The following is a 25288-nucleotide window of genomic DNA, read 5'->3' as shown; positions in this document are numbered from 1 at the left end:
CTCCAGAACCCGGCAACAACGAGTACACACACACACACACACACACACACACACACACACACACAAGTTGGAGTCATGCTACGTTCATATATTTGCATCCTGATTATTTCAACATTATTTTTCATATAATAGGGATTTTCCCTGGTGTGAATTTTATTATAAATATTTTAATGAGTGTAAAACATTTCAGTGTAGGTTGTATTCTGTTTTCTCTTGATTTTGGACATTCATGCTCTTTCTCTTTTTTTCACATTCTAAGTGTCAGTGTTGTGAGACATCCTTAAATATAATATTTATCTTAAAAATTGTTAAATATTCAACAATGTTTTTACTTATATGGAGCAGTATTTAATGTAGCCAGATGCCCATACTTTCCCATAGGAAAAGCCTTGATCTACATATATATTTCTAGATGAAGTGATATTTGCATACAATATACTTGAATAGTAATGTGTAATGAATTAGTATTTTGAATTTTCATTGGCTTTACTCTTCAAATACTAATCTTGCTGTCTGCATTTTATGCTGTTTGTATTTTAGTCTGAGAGCTCATATATAAATATGATTAAACGGCATTTTATTTTCAGTTATAAAAAGCCTTCTCATCTTTTCAATATTCAGAAGGAAGGAAAGCATACTTGCTGCTTAGGTACAAAGCCTTCTATTTATTTATTTCTGTTAAGCCCATGAGAGCTTACCTATGCTCTCATGCTTTAAGATGTTATAAATTCTTATGAGTCTGTAGTGGTTCAGGTTTTCTGTATAAAATTGTGGAAATAAATTAGTTGTGCATTCATAGCCCTCTGATTTAGTGATCTCTAGTGGTTAAAATAAGTTAACATTCTTAAACAACTCATCTATGTAGTTAAGTGGTTTATATTCTTCCAAGTTAAATGAGCAGAGTAAATTATTTTAGAATAATGATACCAATCAATTAGAATCTTGTTTCTAAGCAGGAAAGTTGTATTCTGATATGTTAGAGCACCGTCATGTCAAACTCTCTCCTTTGGTTAAAAACCACAAATGAGAGGTGGAGTCTTCCTTGTTGAAATAGTGGTCATAATCTCATTCCGCTGTTAGGCTTAGTGGGCAGGGTGTAGAGATGATGATGACACTCAGTTGCTTGAGAGCCTGAAGAGGCCGAGGGTCCCCTAGATAGGCTTCTGGATTTCTTAAAATCTTTCATGCTTTCATTTGGAAGTGAGATGGAGAGGGTAAGGGAGTTGTGGCTTTTTTCAGAGTTATTTGAAATACTCACCTTTGTGTCCAGTATTTTGTGGCTGACTACCTTTTGCAACTGTTTTAGGGAACATTTTGCTCATACTTTGTGTGGAAAGTTTCTTGCTAGAGGCTGTATTTTCATTTGAGAGTTACATGTGGCTAATATTTTATCCTGAGGAAGAGTATTTCAATCGGTGTGAATACTTAAATCATCTTGCCACCTCTTCGGTCTTCCTTATTAAGTCAGTGTTGCTGTGAATAAAGAGGCCAGCTAGTCTGTGGAGAGCATGTGATTCATCCCATCAAGAAAGATGTAATGAGCTCTTAGAAGAATCAGCTTTCCATGCAGTGCCAGGGATAAGGACTGTGGACTATTTCACTGTGCAGTTGCTACAAGCCATTGTTCCTTCCCTCTAAATAATGAGTGGCATTGTTTTTGTAAATTATATTTCCCCCTAAACAATTAACATAGGTAGACTTAGTATAAAAACCAGGTCTGGACAAGTTTCCAAAAGAGATTCTCACCTGATTAGGGAAAGGGGAAGAAAGTAATAAAGGGAACCTATTGCATTGGCATCATTAGCTTCCTTTTCTTTTGATTTTTTAAATGGAGACCTTGAAATGTTTCTTACCCCTTGGGTTTATTATTTCTGTTTGGTTTAGTTGCTTAGCATGTTTGGTATCTTTCCAATACACCTGATACACACAACCTCTTGTAAGAGATGCTTTCTTAGTTCTGTCTTTGTCATCTCGCTTTTCTTTCTATTAGAAGGGTGAGATGTTTTGTCTAAGTTCAGGAAATTATTTTTATAAACATTTTTGAAGTATTTTTCAAGGTTCCCCAACCCCCCTTTTTTCCCTGACAGTAATATAGCTTGCTCTTTGCATATGTACAGTAATGAAGGGTATATAGAAGCAGGGAAATGCCATCAGGCTTCTGTGTCCATGGGTTCCGCATCCATGGATTCAACCAAGATTAGATTGAAAATATTTGGAACAACAACAAAAAAAGAATGGTTGTCTCTGTACTGAACACGTAGAAACTTTTCTTTGTCCTAATTTCCTATATAATGCAGAATAACAACTATTTACACAAAGCATTTTCTTTGTAATAGGTCATGTAAGTCATTAGAGATCATTTAAACTATATGGGAGGATGTGCATGGGTTATGTGCAGTAGTCCACCATTTTATGTAACGGACTTCAGCGTCTGTGGATTTTGGTATCTGCAAGGGGTTCTGGAACCAGTCCCCCATGGATACTGAGGGATGATTGTAATTTGAAATTTTGAAGATGAGTAGTAATGACATTTTGATGTATTAACTTCAGGACTTCTGTGGAGCATGGCTCTATACAGATGTTGGCTATTCTTATTACCGGGGGAACCATCCAAGTATAGTTTAATTTCCTGCAATGTTTCCAATTTCTGCTGTATTGAGAGAATTTTCCTATGCCTCATAAATATGGATAGTTTGCATAATGTTATATTATGTGCTGAGTTTTTATAGTAAATGTTTAACTTTATCTGATGGTTTTTTCTGTTGTATGACATTTATATTTTTGCCAATTTTGTTTGCTTTTATAAGTAACCTTTAGAAGTACCCTTCAGAGAATGTCCTTATATATCAATTTATGTTGACATCTCTGATTATTTTCTTTGACTGGATTCCTCAAGTAGACTTATTTGGTAAGGAGATGAACATTTTTAAAGCTATTAGTAATTGTTTCACATAAATTCTAGGCTGATAAAGTATGAAGTAGTTAGGATGTATAAAATGCTCTGAGAAGTCCTAGATAGGATAGGAGTGAGGCTTGGGGGTGGTGGTGAAGGAAACAAGCAGCTGGTACTATTCCTGAGTTCCAGAACTTACTGTCTTACTAGATAGCTTAAAGGTTCTACATGGGTGTGCATCAGAATTACCTGTAGACTTCCAAGAGATGAAACACAGGCATTACTCACACCAACAGATTCCTTTACCCACTCCAGAAAATTTGTGTGCTTCCTTAAAGCTCTTCTGTGGTTTTCAGGGCTCGGTCTTTTTTTTTTTTTTTCCCGCAGAACCTTGGGTCTAGCTGAAAACAAAGTATGGTTACATTTTAAGGGAGAGCAAATAGGAATATAGTCATGCCTCACTTAATGACAGAGATGCATCCTGAGAATTGCATTGTTAGGCGATTTCATCCTTGTGTGAACATCATAGAGTGCATTTACACAAACCTAGATGGTGTAGCCTACAACACACCTAGGTTACATGGTATATCCTGTTCTTCTAGGCTGGAAACCTATACAGCATGCAGCTATACTGAATAGGCAGCTGGGACACGGTGCATTCATATTTAGATATTTGTGTATCCAACATATCTAAACATAGAAGAAGTATAGTAAAAATACAGGATTTTAATCTTATGTGATCACCATTGTATATGTGGTCCATTGACGTTGTTATGGGGTACATGACTGTATAATGTTTTTTTTTGAGATATCTTTTCTTTAAGTGAATGCAGAATAGAATCTAGTACATTTGCTGTATTTGGGTTTGTGACATTTCACTTCCTCTCATACTTAGATTGCACAAATTTATCATTTTCAAATGAAAAATTAATTTTGAGTCTTTTAAAAGTCCTACAACTCATTTAATATTGGATGTTGACTATTAATACAAAAATAGAACTGGAAATATTTTTCTGGATAGAAGCCTTAATGAAAACAATGTTTCTGTCTACTGTTTCTGTGTGTTCCTTCATTCCTTTCAAAACCTCTTTGCTTCTTCTTTTCCTTCCCTTCCTTTTCCCCTTCTCCTCCCCTCCCCTCCCCTTCCCCTTCCCTTCCCCTTCCCTTTCCCATTCCCGTTCGTTTCCCTTTCCCATTCCTTTCCCTTTCCCCTTCCCCTTCCCTTTCCCCTCCCCTTTCTTGTTCTGTTCCCTTTCCCCCTCTTCCCCTTCCTCTTCCCCCTTCCCCTTCCTCTTCCCCTTCCCCTTCCTCTTCCCTTTCCCTTCCTTTCCCCTTCCCCTTCCCCTTTTCTTTCCCTTCCCCTTTCCTTCCCCTTCTCTTTCCCTTCCCTTTCCTTTTCCCTTTCCCTTTTCCTTCCTCCCCTTCCCCTTTCTCTTCCCCTTCCCTTTCCCATTCCTTTCCTCTTCCCTTCCCCTTCTCCTTTCCCTTCCCTCCCCTTCCCCTCCCCCTTCCCTCTCCCTTCCCTTTCCTCCCCTTCCCCTCCCCGTTTCATTTCCTCCCCTTCCCCTCCCTGTTCTCTTTCCTCCCCTTCCCCTTCCCTGCTTCCCCCTTCCCCCCTTCTCTTTCCCCTCCCCTTCCCTCCCCTTCCCTCCGCTTCCCTCCCCTTCCCTCCCCTTCCCTCCCCTCTCCCCTCCTCTCCCCCTTTCTCCTCCCTTTCCCCTTTCCCTTCCCCTTCTCCTTCCTCTTCCCCTTCCCTTTTCCTTTTCCTTTTCTTTTGCCACTGTCTGGCTCTGCTCTATTGCCCAGGCTGGAGTTCAGTGCATGGCTTACCGCAGTTTCAACTTTGTGGGTTCAAGTGATCCTCCCATCTCAGCCCATGGAGTAGCTTGGACTACAAGCATGGGCCACCCCACCCAGCTGTTTTTTTTTTTTTAAGAGATGGGGTCTCACTATGTTGCCCAGGCTGACCTTGAACTCCTAGGCTCAAGTGATCCTCCCATCTTGGCCTCCCAATGTGTTTGGATTACAGGCCTGAGCCACTGTGCCCGCACCAGTTTGACTTCTTATTTCTGCTTCTCCTCATTTATTCTTTCTAATTTACAAGGCCAACTGTCATATTAGTAAATTTGAAAGCACTATTTTATTTCTAAATTACGTTTTTAAAAGTTTATTTTATTTATTTTTTTCCCTTTATGTTCTGTTGGATTTGAAGAAGATTATTTTAAACCACAAAATACACTTGACCAGTTGGCTGCTGAGAAGAAGTTGTTTATCGTTTGGTTATTTGTGAGCCAGGCGTAGCTTCCAGCATTATGGTAACCATCCAAAAGTTTAAAGGATGAGCTGAGATAGTTCTTTAGAATCACATGTCCTCTGTAACAGACCTGTAGCTCTCTTTAATTTTCTGCGGCATTAGTTTCAAGGGAGATCCAGCTGAGAGTAGACTTTAAACTATTTTGCTGCAACATTTGTATTTCCTATTAGAGGTCTCTATAACTATACATTTTACCCTTCTATTTTGTGTATTAAAATATCTTAATTTGAATGCAGCACATTTTCGAACTTTCAGTCAGTTATGGTTATTAATCATTTCTACAATAGGCTGGGCTCACTGAGTTATTGATAACCTAGTCTCATCTTTTTCTATGCTACATTAGGAATACAGTCTGCCTTCATATGCTTTAAATATTTTGTGTTCAAAGTGATAAAATCCTAAGGTGTTATTGATAAAATTTTGGAGCCTGGATGCGATATTTTTAGAGTTCACAAACCACTGCAGGAGTATAAATCCTGAATAAAGTCAGAAGCCTTCTTGTGTGCCCTTAAAGTTACACACATCACAGAGGGAAATGAATATGTTATACCTGATTGTCTTGACTTAGGGGAGAGGACCAGGAGTATCATTGGTTAAATTATATGGAACAAAATTTTTCATAGTCTGTATACATTGAAAAATATTTTAATCTCGTTTGGTCTCATTTCATCTTTTTATTTATTTATTTTTCTTGAGATGGAGTCTCACTCTGTCACCCAGGCTGTAATGCAATGGTGTGATCTCAGCTCACTGCAACCTCTGCCTCCCGGCTTCAAGTGATACTCCTGCCTCAGCCTCCCCAGTAGCTGGGATTACAGGTGCCCACCATCACGCCTGGCTAATTTTTTGTATTTTTAGTAGAGCCAGGGTTTCACCGTGTTGGCCAGGCTGGTCTTAAACTTCTGACCTCAGGTGATCCACTTGCCTTGGCCTCCCAAAGTGCTGGGATTACAGGCATCAGCCACCGTGCTTGGCTTCATTTTTTAAAGCTAGTTTCTATTTTTAATTTTTTATAATTCAGCTTATAAGCCAACCTATTTTGAGTTGTGAAGTTAGATCTAGTCCCTTCAGGTGCTGTTATTAACAAAAAGAGTATCAGATGGATTGCTGCAACTGGAGCACCTTTTTGCATTCTAAGGGCTTTAAACATCCTTTCTTTTAATTTTGCATATATTCCTGCTCCTGTTATGATCTGGGCTGCCTTTGGAGAAATGTGTTCCAGTCAACATTTCTTGAAATTTGGTAGTAGAAGTGGTTTCCATCTATTTTACCTATAAGCCATTATCTGTTTTCTTGGTTTTAATATTTTCACTAATGATAACCAAGTTGTTTTTGAATACTTGCTATTCCTAGGCATTATGCCATGCTTGGTGTGTTACATGTTATATATCATTTAATTATACCTGTACCAGAAGTGTAGGTACTGTTGCTGTACCCATTTTATTTTTATTTTATTTTATTATTTTTTTTGAGACAGAGTCTGGCTGTGTCTCCCAGGCTGGAGTGCAGTGGCATGATCTCGGCTCACTGCAAGCTCTGCCTCCCGGGTTCACGCCATCCTCCTTCCTCAGCCTCCCGAGTAGCTGGGACTACAGGTGCCTGCCACCACACCCGGCTAATTTTTTTTTGTATTTTTAGTAGAGACGGGGTTTCACTGTGTTAGTCAGGATGGTCTTGATCTCCTAACCTTGTGATCCACCCAACTCGGCCTCCCAAAGTGCTGGGATTACAGGTGTGAACCACTGCACCCGGCCTTGTACCCATTTTATTGATGAGCAAGTAGAGCCCTAGAGAGTTTAAATAACTCACCTAATAGTTCAACCAGCTGTTAAATGATACACCTAATAGTGCAACCAGCTGTTAAATGATAAAGTTGTGATATAAATGTGCTGAATTCTCTTGGCTGGGTACTTGCACTTTTGTCTTTAATTTTTATTGGGGGCATCTTGTTGCAATATCTGTTTTATTTCCACTTTAGTTAGATTATGTTTTTTTGGGGGGGGGGAGGGGAGAGTAAGGTTTCAATAGACGTTACTCAAATTCCCTGAATCACATTTTCTAAAATTGTAGTTTTTAGCCATGAATGGAGGACAGAAATAGTTTCCTTGAGTATTAATATCCTTTTTAGAGAACATGCTTTTTCTGCTGATGTGGTTGTAGAGAGGAACTCAGTTCTTTAGAAGTTTGTGCCATCCATTTCTTTACTCTAAATGCTTCCCATGTGGCAATGTAATTCTCCACAAAAGTCATTACTGTATGAGAAGCAATATGTAGGATAAGATTATGATAAATGAAAATAAGCACTTTCTACATTAAGATAAAAAGTATCTGTGGAGACATTGTACCTGAGGAGGCACTTTCACAATTAAGGGGAAAGCTAAGGTAGACTGTACCTAGGGACTTTCACAGAAATTACCCAATTCTTCTACTCATCCATCCAGTCCATTGGAGTTTGGATTGTGGGCTGAAAAATGGAAGAAAGTGGTAATTATTTTACATTGTCAGACTAGTCATATGTGATGTAAATCTCTTCATTTTCAAATTGTAGTAATTTATTTATATGTATATATACACTTGTTTTTAAATTCAGATGAAAAATATTTAGTTAAATATGAAATATTTATGATGCACATCTAAATAATGTATAAGACTGTAGGTGTTTTGGAATTAGGCAACCGCTGTAAGTATTTTACTATCTCTCCCTCTCTCTCTAGCATCTGTTTCCTTCTTTTTGTATTTTGCATAGTACTCTTGATGCAAAATGCTATTGTTACTTATAATTTTAGTTTTGGAGCATACATGTTTAGAGTTGAGCATTTTTGAAAGAAAATGAAACGTCGTTGGGTATTTCTTGCCTTCAAAGTTAAGCACTTTCTAAAATGTTTTAAAATTGTTTCAATATAAATTTGTTTTTCAGAGTTAAGCAGCTTTAGTCAAATGTTGCTTCTCATGTTTAGTGTTGTGTAAGAAAGTGAGTCAAGATCTTCAAGATTTAATTGGACCTGAAATATTTATTTATTTATTTATTCCTTCACACATTCACCCTTCTTGTTTTAAGGAGTATAGGTCAAAAATGGTGGTCCCGTGTTCTCCATTCCTGTCCATTGCTGATAGTGGAATGCTGGTGGCTCTAGGGGAATTCAGGAGCCACAATGGCCCTTATGAAATACTGTGCAGGAAAGCAAGTGGAGGCTGTGGCTCGTGCAGCTTTCCTTTAGGCTCTGTCCTTCAGTTCCTCAGAGTCCCAAGAGTGGACAACATTTTTGTAATTTTTTATAAACGTTAAACTTCCCTCATCTATCTCTTCCTCACCTCTTTCTGCATGTTTTCCTAGGATAAAGAAGATAATCTAAGTTATACCTGGAAAGAGATTTTCTCTTTTTTTGAGAGAGGATCTCTCTCTGTTTCCCAGACTGGATTGCAGTGGTCCAGCTGTTGCTCACTACAGTCTCAAGCTCCTGGAATTAATCAGATCTTTGTATTGTAAAATAATTTGAGGCTGGGTGCAGTGGCTCACACCTGTAATCTCAGCACTTTGGGAGGCCAAGATGGTAGGATTTCTTGAGGCCAGGAGCTTGAGACCAGCCTGAGCAACATAGTAAGACTCAGTCTCTACAAAAAATAAAAAAAATTAGCCACGTGTGGTAATGTGTGCCTATAGTCTCAGCTATTCAGAAGGCTGAGGTGGGAGGATCACTTGAGCTGGGGAGGTTGAGGCTTCAGTGAGCTATGATTGTGCCTCTGCACTCCAGCCTGGATGACAGAGTGAGACCCTGTCTCCCCAAAAAAAAAAAAAAAAATTAAAACAAAATTAAAAAAATTATTTTAAGAATGAAATGAGACAATTTTAAAGTCAACATTTTACGTATGATTATTCTTAACACTGTATAGTATTTCTTAGTGAACCAACCATCTCTATGAAAATATAATTTGTGATCAAAGATTATATCATCATTTTGAATTCAAGAAATACCGTCCCATGTGATGGGATGCTTGTGTAGCAGTGACTAGATGTCAGAAATTATTGTCATTAGCCGCCTAAACTATGGTTCCATGTTAGATTAAGAATGAGAAGTTGGAAATTTTATTACTCAGGATTGAGTAGAGGCTAGGCTGGTGGTGCATACCTATAATTCCATACTTTGGGAGGCTTAGGCAAGAGGATCATTTGAACCCAGGAGTTTAAGACCGGCCTTGGCAATATAGTGAGACCTTGTCTCTCCAAAAAGTTAAAACATTAGCTGAGTGTGTTGGCTTGCACCTGTAGTCTTAGGTACTTGGGAGTCTGAGGTGGGAGGATCGCTTGAGCCCGGGAGGTGGAGGTTGCAGTGAGCCAAGATTGTGCCATTGCTCTCCAACCTGGACGACAGAGTGAGACCCTATCTCAAAAAAGGAAAAAGGAAATTGAGTGAGTGGAATTTGGGCATTGAGGTGGGTAGGTGTAACCATGAGAATGGGTTGTCATCCTCATCTCCACAATTTATTTGTTATCACTTCTCCAGATCCCTGTTTCTTCTTTCAGTCAGTAAGAGGTTAACCTGGCTGTTGTTTAGCTTGTTCCTTCCAGCTTTAAAATGCTGTATCCAAAATTTTTCACGGCTTCCTTCTCTGTCAAAGTGGATTAGGAACAGCCAAGAAAATTGGTTCAAACAAGCACCCTGGATGTGGTTGAGTTTTGCTGATCTTTTTCTTCTCCTTGGATTCCCTGGTTGGCTCTCTGGACAGATCCGGTGGCTTCAGAGAAATCCATACCCGTTTTAGTTTGATCAGACCTGCATCTCCAGGAGAGATTTTTGACCAATCCTTTTTCATATTGGATCCCTTTATGTTCATAGCCTGATACAGATCCATACTCCTGCGATTATTTTTCTTGTTTGATAAGACTGTTAACAAGATACTGGCCAGTTATAGGTTATGACTTAAAACTAAAATGTCATGCTTCTGATTTTGTCAGTGTATCGACTTGAAGGGTTTGCTGCCGTGACAGGAATTGTATTTGGAAACTTAGTTGTAATTTTCAAATTCTTTCTAATATAGAAATTCTTCTATATTAGAATTCCACCGTGAAAATTTTTTGGCATATTCAGAATTCTTGAGTTTCTCACCAAATTAAATGAATTTTATTATCTAGAAGATACTGAGTATGTATCAGAATGACTGGAAAAGACATTATCAAATGTGAAGAATGATATAGTTCATTTTTCAGGTCAGAATGAGTTTTAAGAACTATGGATAATACCTTTAACATTTCAAAGGAAAAATCCTAGTAAAAATTTGATATATATGTTAGGATATTTTATTTTGTATATTATTAATTTGTTGGATAGTTAATTTGCTTGGAAAAATTATTTTCAAATTTTTTTACTTATTCCTGTTCAAAACTTTAACTCAGTTGAAAAAGAAAATTGGCCGGGCACGGTGGCTCACACCTGTAATCCTAGCACTTCGGGAGGCCGAGGCGAGCGGATCGCTTGAGGTCAGGAGTTCGAGGCCAGTCTGCCGAACATGACGAAATCCTGTCTCTACTAAAAATACAAAAAATTAGCCAGGCATGGTGGTGGGCGCCTGTAATCCCAGCTACTCGGGAGGCTGAGGCAGGAGAATCGCTTGAACCAGGGAGGCGGAGGTTGTGGTGAGCCGAGATTGAGCCACTGCAATCCAGCCTGGCCCACAAGAGCAAAACTTCGTCTCAGAAAAAAAAGAAAATTGACATTTAAAAATGAAATATTACTTAAGTAATTTGAGCTAAAGAGGTGCTACAATATGTCTTTTGGCATTCAAAATCTCTGGATTCTGACCAGTGTTTCTGGTTGCAAACTCCACCATAGTTTAGCAAACTATTAATTATCACTAATGATCCCAATGTGGTTGTTTTGACAAAAATGTATGGATGTCTGAGTTTCCTCTTTGTCTTGCCATAGTTCTGTTATAAAAACTTTATAAACACATACTCTTTCATTTGTCTTTTCCACACCTCTCATTAGTAGTTATTAAGAATGTGAGGAAACCTGTTAGCAAAAAGGAAAAGTAAGATGTTATACATGTACCAGTGCTGACTTAATTGCTGGATACTGGCTTAGAAATTACAGATAATATAGGAACAGATTACTTGGCCTCAGTTCTACAACATTAAGCATTACATGTAGGAAGTTGGTTTGCATGGATTTCAAATATTGCTTTTTTAGTTAGTTCATTATACTTAGGAATAGACATGCACCTAGGGTAAATGATAATGAATACTGCGTTTGGAATAAAATTCTAGGTTTCCTTATTTAAAAAAAAGTCTTAATAGGCATTTAGTTTATTTAAACCAGTGGGAACTGCCGAATTTTCTGCCTTCATTTACAAGTTGGTGATTAAGCCTGCATTTTGTGTGTGTGAGTCATTTTATTTCACCCTTATCTGTCTCTTTTTTTTTTTCTGTTATTATTTATTTTTTAGAAGATGAATGAATGAAGGTCAGAAAGTACAGATCATATTTACAGATCACCTTCTGGTTGTTATCTTCTCATACACTTTAGCTATGGCATTGCTTCCAAGGTCATGCTCTGGTGTAGCCATAAGGAGGTACAAAAGATAAACTCCTGCCCCAAAGGCAGTAAGGAGTCTGCTACATTAAATCAATAATATGATTGCTGATAATTTTAGCAAGCTTCATGTAATTAAAATTATTCTGGCTGGGCACAGTGGCTCACGCCTATAATCCCAGCACTTTGGGAGGCCGAGGCGGGTGGATCACGAGGTCAGGAGATTGAGACCATCCTGGCTAACACGGTGAAACCCCATCTCTACTAAAAATACAAAAAATTAGCCGGGTGTGGTGGCAGGCACCTGTAGTCCCAGCTACTCGGGAGGCTGAGGCAGGAGAATGGTGTGAACCCGGGAGGCAGAGCTTGCAGTGAGCCGAGATTGCACCACTGCACTCCGGCCTCAGCAACAGAGTGAGACTCTGTCTCAAAAAAAAATTATTCTAAGACATCATTATTAATTTTACTTCAGTCTCCTAATTTCAGATTAGATATCCTGAAAATAGTTCCCTTTGTTTTTTGTGTGTCATTTCCTGGAGAAATAATTAAGCAGAACATTGAATTCTCTTTTACCATAATTGCAGAGTTGAAATATGTGGGAAATGTAAAATCTTAACATCACACGGGAATATTTGAAACCATATGATGCATAGAGGTTCTGAATGAAATGTATATGCATTGAGTATTTTGTATTTCAAAATATGCTATGATTTCTCATAATTCTTAAAAAAACTGAGATTTTTGCACTGAAACGAGGTGGAAACATAGTTGGGTTTCCTGTGCCGACACAGAAATGTTTATGACTTCTATAATGTTCATGAAACCCCAGTTCTGACTTCTGCAACACACGGATATAGTCTTGCCAAGAAATCTGACCAACAGCTAAATAGCTGTTTCTGGGAGATAAAGCCTTGGAGTTGCAGCTTAGTATGCCGGGAATGAGCTTCTATCTCAAGGCATTGGGTGGGCTCTATATGATTTTCCTGAATTGTAATAAGCTTGGGGAGGGCTAAGGTGGGAGAAGACACTTACTTTCCTTACCCTGAAAGAGATTTTCTCTGTAGCCAGGATACCGCTACCAGGGAGCAGCAAATTAATATGCATTTCCCAGCCGGAGTGGCTTTTTGACACCTGATGCTGTGGCAGTACATTTAGATGATAAGGAAAATCACTGATCACAGCAGGAACATCTGTTTTTCCCTGGCAAGAAGGAAAATTTCCCACCTAGCACAAAGCTGAGCAGCTATTTGGGGCAGCCTCATAAGTGGAGGATTAAAGTTATAATTTAAAAAAGGGAGAGTAATTTCTTATGGCATTTTTTTGTATGATCTTTTAGATAAAGTAATAACTCTAACAATTTATGCCATTAGTAAGTTTTATAATCATTAGAATTATGTATATTTGATTTAAAATTTTTCATTTGTAGTTATAATTTGATTCATAAGTGAGTGTATATAGTCTTGAATAGATTGGTTATGACTGCCATATTTTAACAATTATTTACACTAAAGCAAGTATTTTCAAATTGAAAATAGAGTGCATGATGTATATTTCAGTGGACAGTGGTATCTAGTATAAGTTGTGTTGTAGAAAATATTTAATACATTGTATGCTGCGATGTTTATGGATACCTTTCCATCATAAATACAGATACACAGCTTTACAGGCCTACAGTCCTTGTATGCACTTGATACACATTGTATGCAGTAGATGGTGAACTAGATTTGTCTCCAGACTTCAGGACTGGGAGGAAGAAACATGACTGAAATGCTAGTAGGACCTGCATGATGCTGTCAAAAATATAACAAATATGTAGATAGGAATTAATAATGTATTTTAAAAATTCTTCAATTGATTGATAATAATTCAAGATTGCTGTAAATAACTGCACTTTTCATACATTATACATAAGTCAATATATGGATTCATTATTGATTTTACATGAATTAGGAAAATTGCTTTGTTATGAGAGTGAATGTTAGTTTTAGTTTTATTATCCATGAACTCAAAGTTGATTCTGCAAATATAAAATTGTAGAATTCTTCAAGTGCAGTGGAAAAGTGCAGACCTTGCCATCTTCAGCCATTCTTTCTCTTAATCTGATTATTGTATGTTGCTGTGCTGCAGGTACTGCATGTCATAATTGACTTACATGGAGAAACAGTGTACTATTTTTTCTGTGCAATTGGAAATAATCACATTTGCCACAGACATCATATGCTGTAGGTGTGACATGAAATTGAAATAGGCATATAACAGTGGTATACATCTTTTAGTATAAATCTAAAAATACAGTGATTACATTTCACTGAAAATACATTTTACTAAAGTTTATCTTAATGCCTCTTTGAAGCATTCCCTAAACAATTTTTAAAACAACTTATCAAAATGTTCTTTTTAAATTCCAGGATTCTGAAACCATGTGAAATAGGGAACATAAAAAATATTCATGAAAAAGTCATCCACATTGGTGTAATCCACTGCGCTAAGTGCTTGGGTTTAAAGGTGAATGATGATCTGCCCAGGCTTCCCTGTAAGATTAGAAATATCAATTTTTATAAATTAAAAAAAAATTAGCTAAATTGTAAGTTAGAACCATAATTAAAATTAGAACAGAGTGGTAACAAAAAGCATGGCATGATTAGTTCTATTGAGAATCAGGGAATGCTTCTTAGAAAGTAGCATTTGAACTGGGCTTTGAAGAATGTTCAGTATTTCTATAGAAGAAATGATATTGGAAGTACAGGTCTCAAAGAAAGCAAGAATGAAGGTGAAGAAGTTTGTGTGGTACAGCAAGCACCATTGTCTGAAATTCCCTCTGGTCTACCTATAGTGTTTGCTGGAGGTTTGATGTAATCCAACATATGTTTTAGGAAACTCCTCTGCCAGAAAGTGGTGCAGAACATTGTTAGAGAGGATATGGCCAGAGCCTGTGTCCAGTTAGAAGGCCACTGTTAAAATTTCAGGTAAGAGACAACTTGATCCTGAACTAGGTTTATGGCCAAGGACCAAAATCAGCAAAAATGTTGTATCAATAAGACTTAGAAGCTGTGGAGATCAAAGAGGGAGGAAAGAGAGTAAAGCTAATTCTAAATATTTTAGGGAACGGTGCCTGAGTCAAAATAGGGAGCTCAGTTTCGAGGTATCTTTGGGACCTCTTGTTGGAAACTGAGATCATGAATTCAGGAAACAGTTTTGTTTTCGTGACTTGTGCTTAAAAGTTGTCAGGGTAGGACGTGGTGAAATTGTGCACTTTTTGAGCTTGTCCAGAGAGATAATCAGCAGTCCATAGAGCCAACAAGACCATTTACGGGAAGAGGAAAAATGGCATAGATTCAGGAAGGAGCAGAGGGGTGGGTACCAGTAGCATACTGGATTCCAGACACCAAAAGGTGAGAATTGTGTGGAGCCTGATCTCTTCATTTCAAAAGTAGACTGTTTTTCTTTTCAAGTGATATTTTGTCGCTATGCAAATATCCAGTTATCTGTCAACTCTTAACATAATAGTTTTAGTATGATTATCTTTGCCTGAATTAATTATTTCATTAGGAGTTGAAAATGGTCATATTTCTAATTCTGTTATTAGTTCTATTTCCATTATTTGGCATTCTTCTGAAAAGACAAGTTTCCCCTCATCAACTGGTACTGTTGATTTCTCTGAAGTACAGTTCCTACTGAAAAGAGAGGGTAGATTTTTAAAAATACTTTTGGGTTAATAATTCATTTTCTAAGTAAGCAGTTGGTGTAATAATCACCTCAAATGGTGGGAAATGAGTATGAAAGCCTGGTCCCTAGTCAATGATAGCCTCAATTTTTATTTTTGACATAAAAATTATACTTGCATTTCAGTGTACTTTAATTCCTCCTTCTCTTTTTAGACACATAAGGTTCTGTCACTAATAAATAAAGTTCTGTCATTAATAAGTTTACCCTTTATGACTTATCTGAATTTCTTATTAGTATAAGAAATTCTTATCAGAATAAGCTTATCAGTATATCAATGGACTATCATATGAAATGGTATTTCCTTTCCTTTTTTCTGAAGCGTAAGTTTTAAGGAGAGACTCTTAGTATCTTGAGATATGGTGAACGTTAGTTTCTAGTTTGCTTCCTTAGTTAGTTTTTGTCCATGTCTTCACCTTACCATTTCTATTAAAAAAAAAAAAAAAACTTGCTGCTAAAGTTTCATCTCGCTACTGGGTTTTTAAAGATTTTATTTCTTGCAGGTTAATTCTTAAAGTTTATAAAGTTTCATGTCAAAGTTTATGTTGGTAAATGTTTATCAATTTCCTTTTGTCTGAACATATGTTTGAACATATATTGACATAAACCCAAGACTATCAATTCATTTTTAAGCTTTATTCCCTGATGGAACTCATGAAGGAAGAGCAAATAGTATCCTGATCTATAACTAAATGTTATACATTGCAAACCTATTATATTGCACTTTTTTGTTTCTGTGTTTGTATTGGGTGTTCATATAGTTTAGCACATGAAGAGTGAGTATCAATCACGCATATAATACTTATAGCCAGATTACTCTTAACAGTGTTACTAAGGATAATATGTTAGTACTTCTTCTAACTTGGTATACTGAGTTAAGTGGATCCAACTGAAGGTAATATTTTACTTTGTTCTTGTAGGAGATGATTTAGATTTCATCGTTGAACTAAAAAGTTTGACTCCCCTAGTTTATACTAGCTTTCTCATTTCTTTTCAGAACATTGAAATGAAGTTTTACAGCTCATAAGCCAAAGGAAGTTATTATAATTTTTTATTTGAAAGAAATATCAAGTAGCATTTGGTTGTTCTGGGGAGTATTAAAAACTTAGCTGATAAATATTTATTTATGTAAAAACATCACTTGTCATATCCATGTCACAGTGAACAATTACGTATCTGTTATGTAACAAATAATTGTGATAGGCCAGTTTTTTCCCATATTTGAGTTAATGCTGACTACTATCTTGTAAAGTAGGTAATAGAAACAGTGTGAATAATCTAAATCTCTTATCCAAAAATCACAAAACCATAAGGCTTTGAAGGGCAAATTTATTAATCTTTCTTATTTTTAGCATTTCTGATGAATTAAGATGGTACCTCATAATTTAATTATGAGACTGGAAAGAAGAGAAAATGCCATAGTTGAGAGAGAGTGAAAGTCTCGTATGGAAGTACTTTTCACTTTTCAGTGTACCTACTTGGTTTAGGTGATCGATTTGGGTAGGAGTGCAAAGTGTAGTGTTTTGTCTGTTGTGTGCCATGTGTGTGCCACCCTTCCTGCTGTAATTATTAGACTTGCCTATCCTCGGCACATAGTTATAATTCCGAGGTCTAATCTGGGTGGAATGTCCTCAATCAGCTATTTTGTATAGGATTGGAAAGATGTTTTAAATATGTAGAATCATTTTTCTGCTACTTTTGAAAAACCAGGTGCATTACTGATTTGCAAGGTCTGGTTTTTTACAAGACACCTTTTTGTTTCTTTTTGAATAGAAAGATGAAAACTACAGAAGCCTCCCACGGGATACTAGTAACTGGTCTAACCAATTTCAGAGAGACAATGCTCGCTCGTCTCTGAGTGCCAGTCACCCAATGGTGGGCAAGTGGCTGGAGAAACAAGAACAGGTAACATGACAAATCCTTTTATGTGCGTCATTGCTGTAACATCCTGTCCCATACCCCAAAGATGTTTCTCCCATCTCAATCATTGGTGATGATTAAAAGTTAATTATTCTAACAAACTTTAGTTAAGTACCAGTCTCTGTGTCAGAGTTTATCTAACATAAATGCAGGATATTTCTGGCTGGTCTCTGATCACAGGTTTATTGTGAGCAGTTATGAATATTTGCAGTAGATTCTGAAGGTTCAGGGCTTTAGAGTTTGTAATGCTGCAGAGGCACAGATGTTTGGCAGAGAATCATGCTGTTAGTGAGTAGACTTTCAAGGCTCTTCTTTTCTTTGATAGGCAATAAGTCGAAGGATCTGAAGACACAAATTAAAACTTTCTGTTGCATCTAACTTCACTGTACGAGAGGAATATATCCTATGGTGTTGTTTTAGAATTTAGATTGCAGTATTTTGTCATGTTTGGGCACTTATCTCTTCATAAATTTCGAGGACCTATTTTAGGTTTATCAGTCTTTAGAGTTATCTGTTTCACTGTGCAGTGCAGCCACCTACAATTCGTGAAATCAGGATTGTTTACCACTCAGAAATAATTGTTTTCTGACTTGGAAAGAATGACTGTTTACAACGTTGTTGCATCAGTTAGAAAAGTCCTCCTTTCATATGAAGACTCAGAATGTATCTGATGAGTTACTTCTTTTTTTTTTTCCACTTTTTTTTTTTTTATACTTTAAGTTTTAGGGTACATGTGCACAATGTGCAGATTTGTTACATATGTATACATGTGCCATGTTGGTGTGCTGCACCCATTAACTCGTCATTTAGCGTTAAGTATATCTCCTAATGCTATCACTCCCCCCTCCCCCCACCCCATGATGAGTTAATTCTTTCAGTGTTATATTTTTAATGCCTCAGTTGTTTATTATTGACTCACAATGGGTTTTTTGTAGTAGGGAATCCCAGTGTTTTATAATTTTGATTGTGCTTTCTCCCAGCTTTATTGAAGTATAATTGACAGATAAAAATAGTATATATTTAAAGGGTACAGTATGAGGTTTTGATATATGTATATATTAATGCAATGATTACCACAATCAAGATAATTTATCTGCCGGGTGCAGTGGTCACGCCTGTAATCCCAGCACTTTGGGAGGCTGAGGCGGGTGGATCACGAGGTCAGGAGACCGAGACCATCCTGGCTAACACAGTGAAACCCCGTCTCAACTAAAAATACAAAAAATTAGCCGGGCGTGGTGGCGGGTGCCTGTAGTTCCGCTACTCGGGAGGCTGAGGCAGGAGAATGGTGTGAACCTGGGAGGCGGAGCTTGCAGTGAGCCGAGATCGCGCCACTGCACTCTAGCCTGGGCGACAGAGTGAGACTTCCTCTCAAAAAAAAAAAAAAAAAAAAGATAATTTATCCATCACATTACGTAGATATAATTTTGTTTGTATGTGTGGTGAAAACACTTGAGATCTATTCTGTTGGCAAATTTTTTAAAATTTAATTTAATTTAATTTTTTTGAGATAGGGTCTTGCTCTGTCACCCAGGCTGGAGTGCAGTAGTGCAACCATAGCCCACTGCAGCCTCGAACTTCTAGGCTCAAGTGTTCCTCCTACCTCATCCTCCCTGGTAGCTAGGACTATACATGTACACCACCATGCCCAGCTAATTAAAAAAAATGTTTTATTTTGTGGAGACAGTCTCACTTTGCTATCCAGGCTAGTCTTGAACTCCTGGCCTCAAGCAATCCTACTGTCTTGGCCTCCCAAAGTGTCATGGTTATAGGCATGAGCCACTGTGCCTAGCTTCTTAGCAAATTTCAAGTATAAAATATGTTTATTAGACTCACCATGCTATATATTAGGTCTCCAGAGTTCATTCATCTTACAATTGAAAGTTTTTACCCTATGGCCAATATTTTTCCCTTTTCCACACCCCACTCCCTGTGATAACTGCCATTGTACTCTGTTAGCATGAGTTCATTTTTTTTTTCCAAGATTCCACTTATAAGTAAAATCATACAGATTTTGTCTTTTCTTTGTTTGGCTTATTTCTCTTAGCATAATGCCCTTTAGGTTCATCCATGTTGTCACAAATGTCAGAATGTCCTTTTTTATTAAAGGCTGAATGATATTCCATTTTATACATTTATGTGTACACACACACACACGCACACGCACACACGCAGTGTATATCACATTTTCTTTATCCATTCATCGGTTGTAGGTCACTTAGGTTGTTTCCATATCTTGGCTATTGTGAATTTATGCTTCTGTGTACATGGAATTGCAAATATGTCTTTGATATAGTGATTTTATTTATCATGGATATATATGCAGAAGCAGAATTGCTGGATCATATGGTAGTTTTATTTTTTTAAGTTTTTGAGGAGACTTCATACTGTTTCATAGAGGCTGTCCTAATTTACATTACCACCAGCAGTATACCAGGGTTTCCTTCTCTCCACATCCTCGTTGTCACTTGTATTTTGACTTTTTTTCTCTTTCTTTTTTCTTTTCTTTCTTTCTTTTTTTTTGAGACAGAGTCTTGCTCTTTCGCTCAGGCTGGAGTGCAGTGGTTCGATCTCGGTTCACCACAACTTCCGCCGCCTGGGTTCAAGCAATTCTCCTGCCTCAGCCTCCTGGGTAGCTGGGATTATAGGTGCCCACCACCACGCCCGGCTAATTTTTTTTTGTATTTTTAGAAGAGACAGGGTTCATCATGTTGGTCAAGCTGGTCTTGATCTATTGACCTCGTGATCTGTCCGCCTCGGCCTTTCAAAGTGCTGGGATTACAGGTGTGAGCCACAGCACCTGGCCTTTTTTTTTTTTTTTTTTTGAGACAGAGTCTTGCTCTGTTGCCCAGGCTGGAGTGCAGTGGTGCAATCTCAGCTCACTGCAGCTTCTACCTCCTGAGTTCAAGCAGTTCTCCTGTCTCAGTCTCCAAAGTAACTAGGATTACAGGCACACACCCCCATGCCCAGTTAATTTTTTGTGTTTTTAGTACAGATGGGGTTTCACCATGTTGGCCAGGGTGGCCTCAAACTGCTGACCTCAAGTGATACACCCGCCTCAGCCTCCCGAAGTGCTGATTTCAGGCGTGAGCCACTGTACCTGGCCGTATTTTGATGTTTTGATAACAGCCATCCTACCAGTGTGAGGTGATGTCCTACCTTGCTTTTGATTTATACTTCCCTGGTGATGAGTGATGTTGAGCATTTTTCAGTGCTTTTAATAAAAAGCCATGTTTGTTTAGTTAGTCACTTATTTTCTTTAAAAAGTTTATATGGATAGAAAACAAGGTGGGTACTCAGAGAGTTTAGTTGCTTTATTAATTTTTAAAATTATTAATAATTTTGTTGACTAAATACTGGAATAAATTGTTTTTCAATTTAGATTAATGACAGCTGTAGAAAGAAATCATAAGTGTTTTACATATTTCATCTCAGGCTATGTTTTATGGTATAAAGATCCTAAAGTAACTTTGTGGATGTAGGGTATTCAAATATGAAACAGCAAAAAGGGACAGCTTGCCTTGCACACCGTGATGGCACAGGAAATGTCCTAATTTTATCATATATTAAGTGTTAGCATACAAACATTGTGTGATGGAAATAATTTTAAGTAATAAAACAGCCATGGCAGTTCTATGAAGGAAACATAATTTTCTCAACATAATTCAGATTTTTAAATTAATTGATATTAGTATCTTATTATTACTTTGAAATAAATGTTTTTAAGATTTAGATAGTTTCTCATGGACCCAGAAGTCAGACTGACTGGTTGCTAGCTGTTTACCGTATATGAGATTTGGGCACATTACTCTACTTGTCCATACATCAGTTTACTCATCCAGCAAATAGGGATAATTGTAGACCTTGTCTCAGGGGTTGCCGTGTCAAGTGATACAATACCCGCCAAAGGCTTAGAATCAGGCCTGGTACCTAGAAATACTCAACGTATTAATATAATAGGACAGATAACAGACAACCTGGAATCTAGGATGAGGAAATGTTTGGCATATATGTAGCAGGAAGTCTGGAGCTAGGGAATATGTGGGAGTTAACTCTGTAGCTTAGCAATCTCACTCACATTTTTTCAGGGAGCCTTCCTGAAGGCCACCTTAGCTCTGTGCTCTAGCTTGTCCTTTTCTTTCAGAGCCACATCCTTGCACAGAGGAAGGGGAACAGGGCCTTTGTCTTCTTTTTGTGGCTCTTTGTAAAAGCAAATACATTTTTCCTAATAACCTCCTGACAGATCCCTAATCATGTTTGTTGGCTGGAATTGCCCTACTCTTCTGCCCATATCAAAATCAAAGGGAGTAAAAGCACCAGTACAGGTTTCGATGGATAGAGCTTGACCCCTGGAGCTGGGGCTGCGGTGGGAGCTCCCTTGTTTACCTTCCCTGAAACACAGTTTCCCATCACTGCACACAGTCAGATCTGTCAAGCAAGGGCTATGTGGGCAGGGGTGGGGAGTGACAACCAGAAGTTGGCTGAGTATGCTAAATAGGACTTTTTTTTTTTTTTTTAAATACTGCAAAATTGGTAGAAAAAGATTGGTAGCCTAGAGCTTCTAAAATATGATGCAACTTAATTATATCATAAAGATATAACTTATATGTTTCTATTGTCATTGTAGACCTGTTTGTAATTTTGTTGTAAAAATAGTTTCTTTTTAAGCCAAAGGGATGGCATTGAGAAGCCACACACACCAAAGACCAAGCTTTGATTTGCTTCTGTTGAAGTTATTTGAGTTAGTTGTCTGTGTAGACTGAGAGGGTACCTAAGTCTAAAAACATGTTCTTTGGCATAAGTGTAAAAAAATGATGTTCCATTCCTGCAATTTGATTTGAGTGAGACTGTATACTAGAAGAGTAGAAGCCATTGATGTTTTCACATCCAGCAGAATAATTAATTAAACTAAAATCTATCAAAGAGGACGAGAACCACAGAAACAAAACAAAACTCCCTCTCAAATTTTTTCAGAAGTAAGCACTATTGTTTGTGCAGAAGAGGAATCTTAGGTTATGCTTTATACACTGGAAATCTATTCCAACTATTCCCATTTAATTATGGATTTATTCTGTTAACCATTCCCAGAAAGTCATCTGACTTTAATGACCTGATGTCTCTTCTGAGGCTTTCTTTTTCTCTTTAGTTTTTTGCTATTAAACATATAATAAAGAGGATTGCATCATGTAGATGAAAAAATATTTTGTATGCTTAAAAAAAAAAAAAAAAAACCCTCTGCCTTTCCAATTTGGGAACACCAGGGTAGAACTGATGGCCATCTTCCTTTAGTTGTGTGGTCTGGAGCGAGGTCAGCAGAGTTCTAGATTTTATGTGCCTCCAGTGGTTTTGTTTTTGCTCTGTTTTCTACTTAGTGCTTATCTCTCATTATCTGTTTCTGAAGGCAGTTATGACCTTATCAGCTTTACCAGTGGGAATAAGCAGAAGGAATGGAAAGGCAAAAGAGTGCTTTAAAGTGCTAAGCTAGCCGGCCTCTCTAGAAGTCTGGGGTGTCTTATTCTTTGGGTGGTATTGGTCCTACTTACGGGGATAGTGCATCTTTTTCTATAAGAATATTGGTTAGTTTTACTTCAATAAGAAAAGATAGGTTATATGTCTTATTAGAAGTCTGTAGCAGCAAGCACAATATGATTTCCAAAAAGAGTAGCCGGGGTTTTCAGTGACTAATCACCTTGTTCAGAATAGCCCATAGCTGAATCCTGCATCAGAGTCATCTCACAAGTTAGAGGACTGTGTATCTCTTAAGCATCCTTTTATGTCAATCTTGACATAAGAGGGGAGATCTCAGTGGAAACAAAAGATTCGGAGACTAAATGGTTTGTTGTCTTACTTTGAACACATTTTTATGCTTCTGAAATTTTGACTCTGACACTCAAGAAACAAGCAAACAAAAAACAACAACACTTTTAGTTTTGATGTTTGACAGTGTTTTAAGAAGTTCAAATTCCTTTTTAATGGTAACTGTTTCCCTGACTCAGCATAGAATATAGTTTGATATTGGCAGATAATAGGTCATAAGCTGACTTTGTTCTTATATCCCCACACTTTATTGCAACTAATAAATTCCACAGAAGAGACAGCAGGAACTTTGTGATACATGAATGGAAGAATTTAGGACCAGAAGGTAGAGGGACCTTAAGGAAAACATAAGCTAATTGGGAGCCTGCCATTTTCACAACCTTCTCTTGATGAATAGGCCTGAGCCCAATTAGCAGAAACAGCAAAGAGGCACAAGGGCACGTTCCAGCCGCTGCTTAAGCTCTGTTATAGGGGAATGACTACCCTGACCTTTAGAGCAAAATCCATGTATTTTCCATGTTTTAGGGCTCTCTCCATCAAGAAAAACATCATTTAATTGGAGATAATACAAACTGAGGCAAACTGGAGGGAAAACTAACTTAAATGTTTGTTGATGAAGACACAATGCCAATGTGTACGTCATTTTCATACCTTTGGCAGCCACAAAGGAATCCCACCATCCATTGTCAATTCTCAAAGTTTCAGAGGCCAGAGTTTTGGGAGCAATGATGATACCTTTTTTCCTTTTTATTTTATGTACCTTTGTCACTTTCTGCAGCTGTGATGCTTTTTCTTTATACTTTTCAGAATATTTATGTATTATAAACAATATTCACATGATACATGGTATGGTTTGGCTGTGTCCCCACCCAAATCTCATCTTGAATAGTAACTCCCACAATTTCCACGTATTGTAGGAGGGTCCTGGTGGGAGGTAATTGAATCATGGGGGCAGGTCTTTCCCATGCTGTTCTCGTGATAGTAAGTCTCATGAACTCTGATGGTTTTAAAAATGGGAGTTTCCCTGCACGAGCTCTTTCTTTGCCTGCCGCCATCCATGTAAGACCTGACTTTCTCCTCTCTGCCTTCCACAATGATTGTGAGGCCTCCCTAGCCGCATGGAACTGTATGTCCATTAAACCTCTTCCTTTTGTAAATTGTCCGGTCTCGGGTATGTATTTATCAGCAGCATGAGAACGGACTAATACAATAAACAATATATAAGTTATATTCACAAATTATTTGAAAAGGTAAGTTTCTATGAGTTTAATTTTTTGTTTTCATTATAATTTACAGCCAAATTCTTGAAGATTGAGGGCAAAAGTAAATTTAAAAACTAGTGAAGAAACATTTTTCAGCATATCCAGGTTTTATGGAGGCAGTTTTTAAAAAATGCATTTTTCTCCAGGCTAGTCAATATAATTGTGGAAGTAAGTTTTGCCTAGGTTTTAGCTTGTTCTTATAAAATGGTGGGTGTCTGGGATGATCAACCTGTAGTTCCTGTGTCCACATGACTTACCAGAGTTGTTTTTTTCCCCTGATCTGCCTACATAGAAGAAAATCCCCTTCCTTGCCCAAGTGCCTTTTCTAAGTGAAAAAAAAAAATTCTCATTTCCCTGAGATCTAGAACTATCCAGATGACATAAAGAAGGTGTTTTCTGGAGTATGAAGTGATAATGTTTTCTTATCTTTTTTCTGTTTTAACCTTTAAGAGGCTGGGTTCTTGCTCTGTTGCCCAGACTGGGGTGCAGTGGTGCAGTCATAGCTCACTTCAGCTTCAAACTTCTGTGCTCAAGCAATCATCCTGCTTTAGCCTTCTGAGCAGCTGGGACTACTGATGTGCACCATCACCCCTGGCTAATTAAAAAAATTTTTTTGTACAGGTGGGGTCCCGCTATGTTTCCCAGACTGGTCTCAAACTCCTGGCTTCAAGTGATTCTCCTGCTTTAGCCTCCCAAAGTACTGGGATTACAGGTGTGAGCCATGATGCCTGTATTTTCTTTCTTTCTTTTTTTTTTTTTAATGGATGTGAGGCTTTTTAAATGTTGCCCAGGTTGGCCTCGAATGCGTAGCCTCGCCTCCTTGTGCACCAGG

At 37.7% G+C, this 25288-nt stretch overlaps 1 protein-coding gene across 34 annotated transcripts in view; it reads left to right on the top strand.

Annotated features, from left to right (window-relative positions):
* PARD3 (par-3 family cell polarity regulator) overlaps positions 1-25288 on the top strand; it is a 713016-nt gene that overhangs the window by 352554 nt on the left and 335174 nt on the right. For 26 of the 34 annotated variants that reach the window (XM_024253532.3, XM_024253529.3, XM_063727276.1 and 23 more), the window contains one exon: positions 17231-17362. The exons of the other annotated variants lie outside the window; for them this stretch is intronic. In XM_024253532.3, the coding sequence (XP_024109300.2) occupies positions 17231-17362 (132 nt within the window). The remainder of the gene's footprint in view (positions 1-17230; positions 17363-25288) is intronic. 34 annotated transcript variants of the gene reach the window in all.

This window comes from Pongo abelii, chromosome 8 (assembly GCF_028885655.2).
Source record: "Pongo abelii isolate AG06213 chromosome 8, NHGRI_mPonAbe1-v2.0_pri, whole genome shotgun sequence".
Lineage (NCBI taxonomy): Eukaryota > Metazoa > Chordata > Mammalia > Primates > Hominidae > Pongo > Pongo abelii.
Note: the sequence above shows the minus strand (reverse complement) of the source record. Positions and strands in the feature narration are given on the sequence as shown.